This window comes from Cajanus cajan, chromosome 1 (assembly GCF_000230855.2).
Source record: "Cajanus cajan strain Asha chromosome 1, NIPB_CcT2T_4, whole genome shotgun sequence".
Lineage (NCBI taxonomy): Eukaryota > Viridiplantae > Streptophyta > Magnoliopsida > Fabales > Fabaceae > Cajanus > Cajanus cajan.
The window spans coordinates 2,184,773-2,198,521 of NC_138517.1; the positions used below are offsets into that span (position 1 = coordinate 2,184,773).

General features: G+C 33.9%; 1 protein-coding gene across 1 annotated transcript; it reads right to left on the reverse strand.

Annotated features, from left to right (window-relative positions):
- Positions 1-543: 543 nt before the first annotated feature.
- Positions 544-8,497, reverse strand: PERK1 (proline extensin-like receptor kinase 1). The gene is made up of 8 exons (XM_083072545.1): positions 7,691-8,497; positions 6,576-7,121; positions 6,332-6,418; positions 6,158-6,228; positions 5,968-6,044; positions 5,536-5,683; positions 5,241-5,402; positions 544-4,709 (listed from the first exon to the last, which is right to left on the reverse strand). The coding sequence occupies exons 1-8, from the start codon at positions 8,262-8,264 to the stop codon at positions 4,395-4,397; spliced, it is 1,980 nt and encodes a 659-aa protein (XP_082928671.1). The 5' UTR covers positions 8,265-8,497; the 3' UTR covers positions 544-4,394.
- Between the last annotated feature and the right edge of the window lie 5,252 nt (positions 8,498-13,749).

Below are 13,749 nucleotides of genomic sequence, written 5' to 3' on the forward strand. Positions count from 1 at the left end.
TAACTTTTTAGAGTTTTTTTTATTGAAGAATAATGTGTATTTTTAGTAGAGAAATTCAAAAAGACCCTTCTAGACTATATCTAAATAGGTTCATAGTCTAGTTACATATTATTTTTCTTTGTAACTCAACTTGTACTATTACCACTTCGATCTAACGATTTTTGGACATCCATTTTCTTTAATTTTTTTCATATCACATCATTTCATTTATCATATCTACATTTTTATCTCTTTTCTTATTTTTTCATTGGTGTCTTGTACTCCCTCTAGACTTATATATAAATATAAAAAAAAATTAACTTTACACATATTAAAGAAGATAATTAAATGCATTTAACTTTCACAACTTCATATAAAATATACACTATATTTACTAAAATATTTTTAATCATATTTATTGGAGATAGTATTCTTATTTATTGTCTTAAAGGTATTTTTGAATTAAGAGTATTAAATAAAGTTAATTAGTAAAAATATGTTTATATTTAAGTTTAAAAAAATACCTTTTTTTTGTCTATATATAGGCAGAGAGAAAGGAACATATTGGTATCCAAAAGTTTAAGAACCAGTAGGTTACATAGAAACACAACTTAGACAACTTATGTTCCATTAGCATGCCCTCTCAACCTTCCACCATTGCCAATACTTGTAGCATATTGCCGGCTGCCACTAATATGGTGACATGGAAACACCATCGCTGTCTTCACTGTCAGACTGCCAAAACATTATACCTTCCTAATGTCATCACAATGAGGGCACATGGTAGGCTTCCAAATCTCGGTTCTATTCACTTCATCAAACATGTGAAATAATGCAGAAACATGGTGTTGCTTAGGACCCTCCACCTTTGTATCCATTTTACCACTCAACACACAAGTCTTTGCCACCACAGAAAGACCAACATATGTTTCAGTTGATCTCTCAAAACTCGTTCCCTTGCTATTAACAAAGTAGTGCGCCACTGTGGCTTCACTACAGCCACAATGCTCTGTATCTGTGTTTTCCTTGCACTCCAAAACAAGAAGACCACCCTTATTTCGCGAGCCATACAATGTATCAATGCTCCTCGTGGCCTTCATCCAATTGGTTGAACCATAACTTACCTCAAGCCCAGGATTCGTTTCAGTTCTTGGTAAGAAAAATGATATATTAGGATACAAGCAAAGTCTCATGTCATTGAGAAAGGAGGAGAAACATGAGTTTATAAAACGCATATCTACTCCATTAAAATGAAACCTTTTAGATGATGACCAAAAATAAATCCACGAAAGTTTAAGTTCAAAGTGGATAATATCATATCAATGTTGAGGCATTAATGAATACTAGGTACATAACAAGATATCAAGCTCCATCAGGACATGAAATATGGATCTGTTTATTGAAAAAAAACTCAAGTGTTGTATTGATTAGGAATAAAGCTAAAATACGATATATAACTAGGATAATTCTTACCTTATAAGTTTATTTTGTAGGGTTAAGTTAGACTGAAACTAGCATTCTAAGATCTTGAGGGTGTAGACTTGAACCTAAGCTATGTATCATGAGAAAGGGTACATTATATATATGTGTATGCAGTGCAGGAGGAGTTACTGCACAAAGAATGGGTAACTAAGCTATGTCTTGCATTGCATGTCTTCTCTGGTTAGTATGGTTGGGAAGTTCACATGGCATAGTTATAAATAGAGATTACAGAATAATCTTTGCACTCACAGTTCAAGGAAGCGTTAATCTTCCGCAAATTACCTGGCATCTAATTCTCTATCATATTTTCCAAATCACTTTTCTGTCTAGTGCCCTTACTTTTATTTTATCCTTTGATTCTTGATTCTTGATTCTTGTTCCATTCTATCTTTTATATCTAGAGTGGGTCATGTGTGTTAATTAATTTGTTTTCTTTAACAACATAATAACTTATGAGAGTTTCATCAAGACCACTTTCCTTCGAGAGAAATGATATCCGGACACTCCATAATTTTAAACATCCCATCATTATTAATAAATAATTATTAAAAAAAAACTATTTTTTTTAAGTGTATATAACATTAAAATGTGTTGAGAAAATTTAAATTTTCGGCCAAATTATATGGTTTACCTGAGCATAATCGATTATGCAAGCCCATAATCGATTATGTGGCATGCATAATCGATTATGCTTCATTCCTACCCTTCCTATACATAAAGAAATGAGATGAAGCTTATCTTCAATGAAGCCCCGTCGAGAATCACTGCAGCAACAATCACCCTTGCTCCAGCACACACCACACGCAGAGCTTCTAAGTCTCTTATAAACTCATTTCAAACGCGTCACTGTACCACTCAAACGAAGGACAAAGGCCCGTGAACCATGGCATAGATTCCTCTGTTGCATGGCAGAGTCTCTGCATGCTTGAGACAGGGATATTATCGATTTTCACAAATCTTACGTGGCTTTCATCTCTTTTCTTCGCAAAAGCGCTAGGACAGCAACGGCACTTCTCTCGCTTTTCTTCGTCTTTCTTTCCTTGCAAATCACCAGAAACAAACACCCACTTTCTTCGTCTTTCGTTTCTCGTGAACAGTAAATCACCGGAAACAAACACTACTTTAAGCAAAAATCGAAAAATGAAAAAAAAATGTTAGCATTACAGTAAAACCTACTTTCAGATGTTATTGAGTTAGGTGTTGTGTGTTAAGTTCCAAAAAAAACAGTACAAGAAAAAATGTTTCATACATACTATAGTGACATGTATGAGTATATAATAAGGGTTTAAGGCCCAATGATATTAAAATAAAAATGTTAAAAATTATGCTAATGAAAACATGTATTACTAAATAAATATTAACTAGTGGATTACTCTCTTCGCAAAATTAACATACGAACAATGAGCAACGTGAAGTGGTCGTAACAGAGAGCATGCACCCATGACAGTTGAAATTCAATAATAAAAATAAACTAAAAATGGTTGAGTTTCTCAACTTAGAAAGTGCGTTAGCAAGTAACAGAATAAAGGGGTGATGATGTGATTAGACCCAAATAATTGAGTGTGATTAAATGATTGTATTAAAGAATATATCTTAGTAATTTTCTCAATATTCACAATTAATTTTTTTATCACATCATTCGCTTATCTTATTCTTTTTCCCACTTCAGCTCAGATCCATTTTGCAAGTTGATGAGAATGCGCATGCTGACTTTGCACAAACCGTGTGGGGTTCTTGGAGCCACCACGTTTCTTCTTTCTCCAAACGCAATGATGTACCACTTTCTAGCTTTCTATCTCTTTTGTCTAATGATTCAATGCATTTTTTTTCAGATAATTTTTCTTTTATAATCCTGTTATTAATGCATAATTTTTACTAATTTTATCAAATGATTAACCTTCGTAAAAAACTTAAATGACTATTTTTAGTAGAATTTTTCCTTCTAACCACATTTACCAATATTCAAATATGAGACTTAGTTTAAAGAAATCGAATTCTGTTTGAGTTGGATAAATTGACTTGCTAGTTGTCACATAAATCCACACTTTTTCATCATCCAACGTGCATGAATCTTACAATCCATATGGTGGAACGACCAAAGAAACGGGCAGCTATATAGAAAAAAGGCTACATAAGACTCGGTCCAATTGGGAAGAAAAATAAAATAAAATCAATTAATAGCAAATTTGGATTGACTTCATGGTGAAAAATAATTTTTCATAGTCAAAACAAACCAACAAATAATTACTTTTACTTTCATTGTATCACTAAAATTATAGAGGGTAAATCATTTGATTCTTAGGTGTTATCCGAACATACTATAAAATCATTTGATCACTTTTTCTGACCAAACCAAGTCAAATTAATTCGATTTATGAAACTCCTAAATAGACCACGTTTGAAGTCCTACTCCTACCAACTTGCTTTCCCGAGGTTTAAAGGCTGATATAATGTTCCCTCACATGCACTGACCAAAAACAACGTGTGTGCAACTAATTGTCTTCTACGACAAACAAATAAATTAGGTAGAACCACATTTTTATTTTTGAAGTAAATATACAAAAAATTTGACACCAACGCATTAACAAAATCAGACCACTTCCAACAACCGACAAATTGACACATGAGCAACAACGGAAAACAAGGTTTGATGAAATCATGAAATCCATTTCCAACACTATATCTGAATAAGCAAAGAAAAATAAAAATGAAAGAATCGAACTGTGTTATTTTTGTGTATACCCTGATAAATACAATTCAAAAGATGATGATTATATGTGAAGGGGAAAAAAATGATAGTAATTGGTGGTAACAGGTAAGTCTCTTCAAAGATGTCAGTAAAAAGCAATCAATCAACTGTGACATTGGCAAGAAATCAAGGATTTATAGATTTTATACAAGAGATAAAGGTAGAGACAGATGCCAAGGTTGTCTCAAGAGCTTCCACTGAAACCTTGACTGTTCCTCATCTTTCTCATTTCCATTTCCCTTGTGGTTTGGCGACTCTGTGCTTCACTGCTTGAGCCAGATGGGTTTAAACCATACTCACTTGTGGCTGCACTGTACTCACTGCTTGCACCATACTCCTGAGTCCCCAGTGCCATTTTCCTGAACTTTTTCATGTCTTCCTTGTACTGTACAGTGTCATAATCTGAGCTTTCATGAGAACTGTACATAGTGCTGTGTCCAGGTCTGATTCCTTCGTTAAGATCTGCAAGAGACACATCTCCTTCCAGAGCACGTACAACCTGTAGTTCGTGTATCATCATTGTTAGAGTCAAAAGACATTCTGACACACTGAATGAGCATGTTCTCAGGCCAATGCAAGATTCTTCTTTCTAATATATCAACACAAGACTATAGTATTGGTACGAAAAATCACCGAAAACAGTAATTAATTTCTATAAAAAATCGTGAGCACGCACACAAATCGGATATCCCCACCTAATCAATTTCATATCCCAAGTCAAAATTCGAATCCTAGACAACTTAATTAAAAAACACAAGTCACTACCACTTATTTCAATCAATGTTGGTATACAAGACAATACATTTTACTATGATTAGAGAATTAACTATGAGCTTAGAATTTTGATACTTGACAAATGACAACCTATAGTTTGTTTATCATCATTATTAGAGTAAATAGAAAATTTTTCTCATATTGAATGATCTTGTTCTCAAATCACACGCCAATTCAAGATTCTCCATTCTGAATATAATATACTGCCCTATGTATTGGAGAACTAATTAACTATGTGCTTAGAATTTTGATTTACCTGGCTCATCCTTGGTCGACGCTTTGCTGAATGACGCGTGCAAGCCGCGGCACATGCCACCATACGTGCCATCTCATTAGGATCATATTCATTCATGAGCCTGGGGTCGATCAGAGAATCAAAATCGTCCTCTTCCAAAGCTCGTGTGAGCAAAGGCCTCGCCTGTGATGATAAAGATTGATATAGTTAAGAATTGCTCTATATCACCATGTTCTTATTTCATATTTCATATTTCATATTTCATAAATATATACATATCTATGAATTTATAGTTGCAAGTGATGATAGTACTTACCCAGTCTACCAAACTATCCTCCATGAAAGTTTGATTTTTATCAACTGGCCTCCGTCCAGTTATCAACTCGAGGAGCATGACTCCATAGGAGAAAACATCTGACTTGTCTGTGAGTTTTCCACTAGAAGCATATTCTGGAGCCAGATACCTGTAAAGTAAAAATTCATGCATGACTCATGAGCTTGAAATACAATGCCAAACAACAAAATGTGATCCAGCTTTTTGTTGTTGGCTTTACACTTTTACTTATCAGCACGAAGACACTAAATAGTTCAGTTTAAAGTTGAAAGTTTGAGGCTTTTAGCTACAATATGTGCTCTCTCTAATGCCATTAAAGAATTCATCTATTAATTACAGATTAATATACAAGCTACATTTTATGATGATATCAAAAGATCTTGAGAAGATAGACAGAAGGAAGTTTGTTCGTACCCAAAAGTTCCCATCACTCGAGTAGAAACATGAGTGTTGACATCGGAAGAGAACTTTGCAAGACCGAAATCTGCAACCTGTCAACAAAAAAACAAAGGTCTAGATGCTAAGCAACACTATCATAACATCAAATAACATTTCAAAGGGTTCATCACCACCAAGTAGGTAGACAGAAAACAGAACAACACACCTTTGCTTCAAACTTAAAATCCAGAAGGATGTTGGCAGCTTTGATATCGCGATGGATGATCTTAGGATGACCTGGACATACACAAAATCACAATAAACATTTAGGTTGACAACTTGACATAGATTAATAACTGATGAAGAAATCATAATCAGAGGTACAAATTACAAAACATACAATCTTCATGAAGATAGGCCAGTCCCTTAGCAGATCCTAAAGCAATTCTTAGTCTTGTGGGCCAATCCATGGTAGGACGCCCTTTTCCTGCAGTGCAAATAACCATCAAGATTCAAGACTGCTTCCACCAAAAGCATTATGCGACAACACACAACATAGTTGGTGCCTAGCCCACTTTCATCAGAAAAGATGGACCAACTAAACAGAAATTTAAAAGGAATCTTGTGATAGAAAAGCTACCAACCATGCAAATGGAATTCCAATGTGTTGTTGGGAACAAATTCATAGACAAGCAGCCTCTGGGACCCAGTGATGCAGTATCCAACCAAAGAAACAAGGTGCTTGTGATGGACACGGCTAATTATCTCAACCTCAGCTTGGAACTCACGCTCCCCTTGACCACTTCCAGCCTTCAATTGCTTCACTGCCACCTCCTTGCCATTGGGAAGGATCCCTCTGTGCACATATCCAAATCCACCTTGTCCAAGGAGGTTGGCATCGGAGAAGCCATCGGTAGCACGTGCCAACTCCTCGTACGTGAACGTGCTCTTGGAGAACCCCAATGCTATTCCTGGAGAGGGAGGAGGAAGTGGTTCACCACCCGAATAGTTTGATCCTGACCCACCACTGCTGCTTATGAAAGGCGGTGGCGGTGGCGGAGGTTGAGCAGCATAGGCCGGTGGTGCAGCCGGCGGAGGTGATGGTTTAGGAGGCATCATTGAGACCACATGATTCTGAGGAGGTTGGACATTTTGTTGCCATTGACGTGGAGGACCACCATATGGATCATCTAACAATTGTGAAGCGAACAACATTGAAATGAGTGAAATTATCATTAGACTTGAATTGAATACCTTTGAACATCATCACCAAAAGACACAAAATAAGGATCCATTCATTTCTTCAATGACTACAACAATATCCAACAATTATGAACAAAATCGGCATGAAACGAATAGATTCTATTTGGATAAACTCCTATAAATTAAAATCAACTTATGAACTTAAACTTTTATAAAAGCTCTTTCAACATGAAACCATAAAGTTGATTTTAACTAAAGAAACTCAATCCACTGGAAGCCTCATTACCACCAAACCTTCATTTCTTAGAGAATTAGAGCAAACTTAACAATTAAGAGAAAATCTAAAACGTGAAAATATATGCAGCTAGCTTTACTATACATGGCTAAAAGTTAATAATGTGCATCCGAAGAAACAAGATTCAGTAAGAGGGATCATAGCACCAATAGCATTCGGAATAAACATTGAACAAATCTTGAAACTGAATATAATTCATTGAAAACAAAAAATAGAAATTAATAGACCTAGAAGTAGAAAAAACATGCAAGGCTCTCTCACCTTTGGGTCCCCGCGGCGGCGGCGGCGGCTGAGGATAGTACTCTTCGTCGCGTCTTCTCTTCTTCTTCCGACAGCATATGCAGAGAATGCTAAGCACGAGAAGAACCGCTACGGCGCCGACGGCGATTCCGACAACCACACCGGTCGAAATACTCGACGACGAAGACGGCGATGCCGGCGTGGTCCGGTTCGATCCGGACGGTGGAGAGGGCGAGCTCCGAGACGGCGGACTCGGAGTGTTGCCGCCGCTGGGAGGCGAAGGCGACGGAGGCGACGGCGGAGAGGTCGACGGTGGCGTGGTTGACGGCGTGCTTGGAGGCGGCGGAGAGGACGAAGGAGTGGACGGCGGAGGAGCGGAGGGAGTCGCCGGGGTTGACGGAGGTGGCGCGGAGGGAGTCGCTGGAGTTGAAGGTGGTGGAGAGGACGGAATTGCCGGCGGCGGAGACGAGGGAGTTGCTGGAGGTGGCGCGGAAGGTGTGGCGGGCGGAGGAGCGGAAGGCGTAGCCGGAGTTGACGGCGGAGGCGCGGTGGTGTTGGTAGACGGCGGCGAAGACGGCGCTGGAGCGGTTGACATTGCTGTGTATAATTATAATTATACAAACTAAAATGTGAGATCGAAAAACAAAGAGAAATCGAAGATTAAGATTGAAGCGAATAAGGTTTTTCGTTTATGTCTCTGTGTGACTCTGTGTATCTGTTTCTCTCTCTTAAATGTTTCGAATAGAGAGAGAGAAGAGAGACAGTGGAGAATGGTTTGAATCGAAGTGAGAAAGCGTTTTATGCGAAAAAACCGCACCTATCAACCTTTGAAGCTGTTTCTCTGCAACACTGACACTGTTTTTTTTCCTTTTTCTTTTTTATTTTTTTTATTCGAATTCACCATTGGTTAAGCCAACCAGCGAAGACAAACACGTACGTGGGACCCACACGTGTGCCCCGGCCCCGCGTACCCTTCTTCTTACAATTAATTAATTAACCAATTAATTTCCATTATTCATCATTACTTTTATGATTTTTTCCAACTTCCTCTTTTTATTTTAATATATTTTGCTCCTCTGTCCGTTCGGTCATTGGTCCATTAAGACTTTGCTGTTTTGCATTTTTGTCACTCAATAAAATTAAATTATCTAATCTTTTACGCGTTGATGTGAAAATGAATTATTGACTTTCAGCTTCTATATATGTTAATAGCATCAATTTTCTTTTTTATTTAAACCTTAGCATATGGGTGCAACCGAGGTAAAGTCGTGAAGAACATGACAAAAGGCCTGCACAATTGCACATGACAGTTGAAGACTCAAATATCGTAAACAAATTGTGCCACGTTTTAATTAAAAAAACCAAATTAAGGTATGTTTGAATCGGGTATTCAACCGTTAAGCACACTCTTCGCTGCAAAAGTCAAGTAAAAAATTGTGAATAGCCATGAAAGGTCGTGTTCTACAGCATGTGCTATCTCAGCTTCCTTGTGTTCCAAATGCTTCCAAAAAATAATACTCATGTAAGACTTCAAAATCATAACGTGTTTAATAATTAACACCGCGATTACAGGCCTTGAGCCATGAAATCTAAGAAGATCGAGAAATAGTGCTATCTCATATTTCATACCTTTCTATTTTTAAGGTCATCATGTTTTTTTATTATCTTAACCTGCATAGCATATATGATTGTATTGTATGGCCAGTTTAGCATTAATTATCCTTTCCCTTTTTCTATTACACTGATTATTCGATTAAATTTTACTTTAATTTTAACTACAACACACACTAACTTTAATGATCACTAATTTTTAGTAGGTAAATTTGGCTGATCTTTTTAGTAAAAAAAAATTCTAATCACATTTTGTAATTTACTAAACTCGACTTTGCTTAAGAAATATTTATCAATTTTCGTTCTTAATAATATTTAATCTATGATTTGTATTCCTAATTTTTAATTTCTTAGTCATAGTGTTTTAATTTTATAAAACTTTCACATTTTTTTAACTATTAAATATTTTATCCATTTGAAAGTTAGATTTGTAACATAATTTGATATTGAGTAGATAACATGATAATTAATATGGTGAAGTGCAACATAAACGTCTCTGTTTTTGCATATTTGAGCACTATGTAGGAGTGAGCACCAATCCGAAACTGAAGAAATCAAAAGAAGAAAAAAAATATAAATGGGTAGGTTAGAACGGGTTATCAATTTAGATGGGTTAAAAATATAGTTTAAAATAATTAATTTCGATCAGGTCAAGTTTTTAGATTCATTGGTACCTGAACTCAACCGTTCAAATAAAATAAAGATCAAAGTAATTATCATTTAGACCCAAAAGTTATGCTTATTTTGACTCATCTTTATTTTTTATTGTTGATGCACAAAAAATTGCAATTGAGGATGTAGTTTGTAAATTCCTTTAATATATCATGTACCTAAAAAAGGTTATTATAATATTTAAATTATTTAAAACTTGAAAATTTTTATTAATTTTGACTCTAAATAAACTAAATAATATTTGAATGACTAAATGTATTAAAAAAAGATACAAGAAATGAAAAGAGAGAGATAATAAATTGGATAAAAGTTTTATTTGGACCAATTAAATGATTCAAAACTCAATACATCTTTACCCGTAAAAAATCGCATGATAAAACAAGACCTACTCAAATCGAAACTTGCCTAAATCGATAAATCATACGTCTAGTTCAAGTCTAAATAATACAAATTGGGTTATATTAATTTGGACTTGGCTCGAAACCAACTATACCCAACCGTTGATCACTCCTAGTACTATGGCATGGGAACTAGTATTCAAAATGAAAAGGGTGAATTTGTTTTAGTAATGACATCTTACCATCCAAATAACCTTTTTGATCATGAAACTAAGACATTATCTCTATTGACAACAATTACTTGGGTCATTAGTATGTGTCTCAACAATGTCAATTTTGAACTTGGCTGTGAGCAAAATTTTAATGACATACACTCTAACTCCTATATAAATAGTGAGTTTAGCCTTATTGTGACTTTATGTAAAAGGAAATTTAGTTTGATTCACAATTCTTCGGTGAGTTTTGTTCGTAGACAAATCAATCAAATTGTTCATACTCTAACAAAATGTATAGTTTTATCTTAAATATTATTTATTACATACCTACGGTAAATGTTCCATTTTAATCATTAAAATGTGAAAATTTAATGATTAAACTTAAAATTATGATTTTTTTTTAATTTAAAGACTAAAATTATATGATTAAAATTAGGAGACAAATATTAGGAATTATGGAGACCAAACTTACTATTTATCCTAATTATTTTAATCGATATTTGCAATTACTTCTCACCAATATTAATAAAACTCAGGAACCTATACTTGGAATTAACCCAACAAATTCAGTTGGTACTTGAATGCAAAAATTAAAGCATCATTGTGTCTCTTCCTCTTGTAGCCTTTCATTCCCCAGAAGCAGAAGGAAACTAAAATTTTGAAATACGAAAGCCAGTTGTCTAAACTACCCCTTATTATAAGGTTATTTTCCCATGATTGGTTAATTGAGAGCGAGTCAAAGATTAGGTAACCCATTTTATGTATATGTATATACTATGCAGAAAGAGTAAGTTCTTTTTTAAATAACAATATAGTTGCTGTTACTCTAAGTAAGAGTTAAATGACCAGCTGGATAACAATAGCCAACAACGGGGCATGACATCGACATCCTTACTCACAATATACAGAAAAGATAAATTGTATTTATACAAATTTTTTATATAACAAAAGTTAAAACCCTTATTTACTCCTTTATAATATTTTTTTGTTTTAATTTAGTTTCACTTTAATTTTTTGTTTTAATTTGGTTCCCAATAATTTAAATTATTGCAATTTGATACTTTCGTCCAAATGATTTAAACAAAGTTAACTGTTGGCCACGTGGATGTTAGGTAGATGCCACGTAGATGGATGTCAAATTTCTCGAATACACCTTGAACCAGAATTCTGGTTACACTATTGGTGTGTAAATTTGACATCTGAAACGGGTCGTTCTGAATCCAGAACGGCCCGTTCTAACACCAGAACGGACCGTTCTGGCCTGTTCCAATTGCAAAACTAACGCATAACTTTTGCATTCAGAACGTCCCGTTCTGGTTTCAGAATGGACCGTTCTGGTTCCATGCGTATTCATGAAATTTGGCGTCTACCTATGCATCTACGTGGCATCCACCTGGCATTCATGTGACTAACATTTAACTCTGTTTAAATCATTTGGACGGAAGTCCCAAATTACAATAATTTAAATTATTGGGGACCAAATTGAAACCAAAAATTAAAATGAGACTAAATTAAAACAAAAAAAATATTATAAGGGACCAAATAAGAGTTTTAACCTATAACAAAATATTATACCACATAGAAAGAGTCAAAGAGATATCAAAAATCATATTAAAGAAATTATTATTGTTCCGGTAGAAACATAGAGAGGACTATCATAACAGTGTAGATCATCACCGGAAAATCTCGGTCTTAGAAAAATACACACAAAGTAAGAACGATGAGTGTTAAAAAATTTAACATTTAATACTTTTGTGTGTATTTTTTTTCCTACCAAAAATTTCCGGTATGAAGAGGATACACTCGCATGATACGGTAGCATTCAATTGAAATTGAAAAAAAGTGCATTTCTAGTGATCATACATATTCCTTTAACCATCCTTCTTCTTTTTCTCCTTTTTTTGTAGTAATTTTTCTCGTATTAGCTACTAAATCATATTTCATAATTTTTTTAGATATTTAAGTTATTTTACCATATTATGAATTGTTAATTGGTAACTCTTTTACTACAAGATCTCAGATTTGGAATTCACAATTGAAAATGTTCCTCGATCAAAGAATTAGGGTATACATAATTCTCAATCTCAAACCAAAAATAAGAAGTTAGTGTCATTTGATTGATTTCCTTGATTGTTAACTTAAGAGAGAGTATACAATTCCAAGTCAAAATCGAAGAGATTACTATCATTTAGTCTATCAAAAACCTAAAGGTAATCCTAAGTATAAGTTAAAAGCGAAGAGATTAATGTCATCTGACGGGTCTTCTTGATTGGAGACCTATAAGGATATATAATTAAAAAAGTATAAATAGTTCAAAAATGATGCATCCTCTACAAGCATCTCTCGAAACGTATTTTGATCCGTTGATTTTCATGTATCATTTAACAAATTAATTATAAATAAAAAATTTCTTATGTAATCGAAGAAACTTTTGGATGCTGTTTTCAGAGGATATAACATCACTCTAAATAATTTAATTAACCCAAAATTTAAACATGCATATTCAAATATTATCTTTTACTCATGATAATATGTTGTAGTAAAACACCTTAAAAGCGATGGTCATGATTAATTCATGTTAAGTTGATTATTTATCAAATATAAAAATGACAAAATATAACTTTTTACTATTAATTTAATATCTTTTATAGTAATCTTAGGAGCTCATTTATTCATTGTAATTTTTACTTGCATTATTTTTTTCTTTATTGTTGTTAGAGAGAAGATATATTTTTCATATTTATTTTATTTATTAACTAAAGTAGGACTTTTAAACTATTAGAGTTAGCCAAAATAGATGAAAAAAAGGAGTTAGAATATGTGCATGAGAATCTAAATTTGATTCGTATTGTGCTTTTGTAATCTTTTTATGGATTAAAAAAAAAAAAAAGACATGACTAAAATTGTATAAAAAACACCTAATTATAATAAATTGGCTAGATTTTTTTTTCTACAATCACAACAATAGATTTTAACCTAAAACTATTTGTATATTACTTCAATCATACTACGAGACTAACTCTCGTAGTTCTACTAGCTAAGATTTAAATAAAGTGAACATACTTTTTGTTTCTTTTTTAAATACATTTGAGTTGATAATAATTTAAATTTTTTATATTTTTTTTAAAAAAATCATTATTAATTACTTTTCATTTATATAATATCTTTTTTATGAATATTTTTTCTTATTAATTCTAAATAGCTTTTTTTATATGATAAAAAAATTATTAGTCACCATTCACCT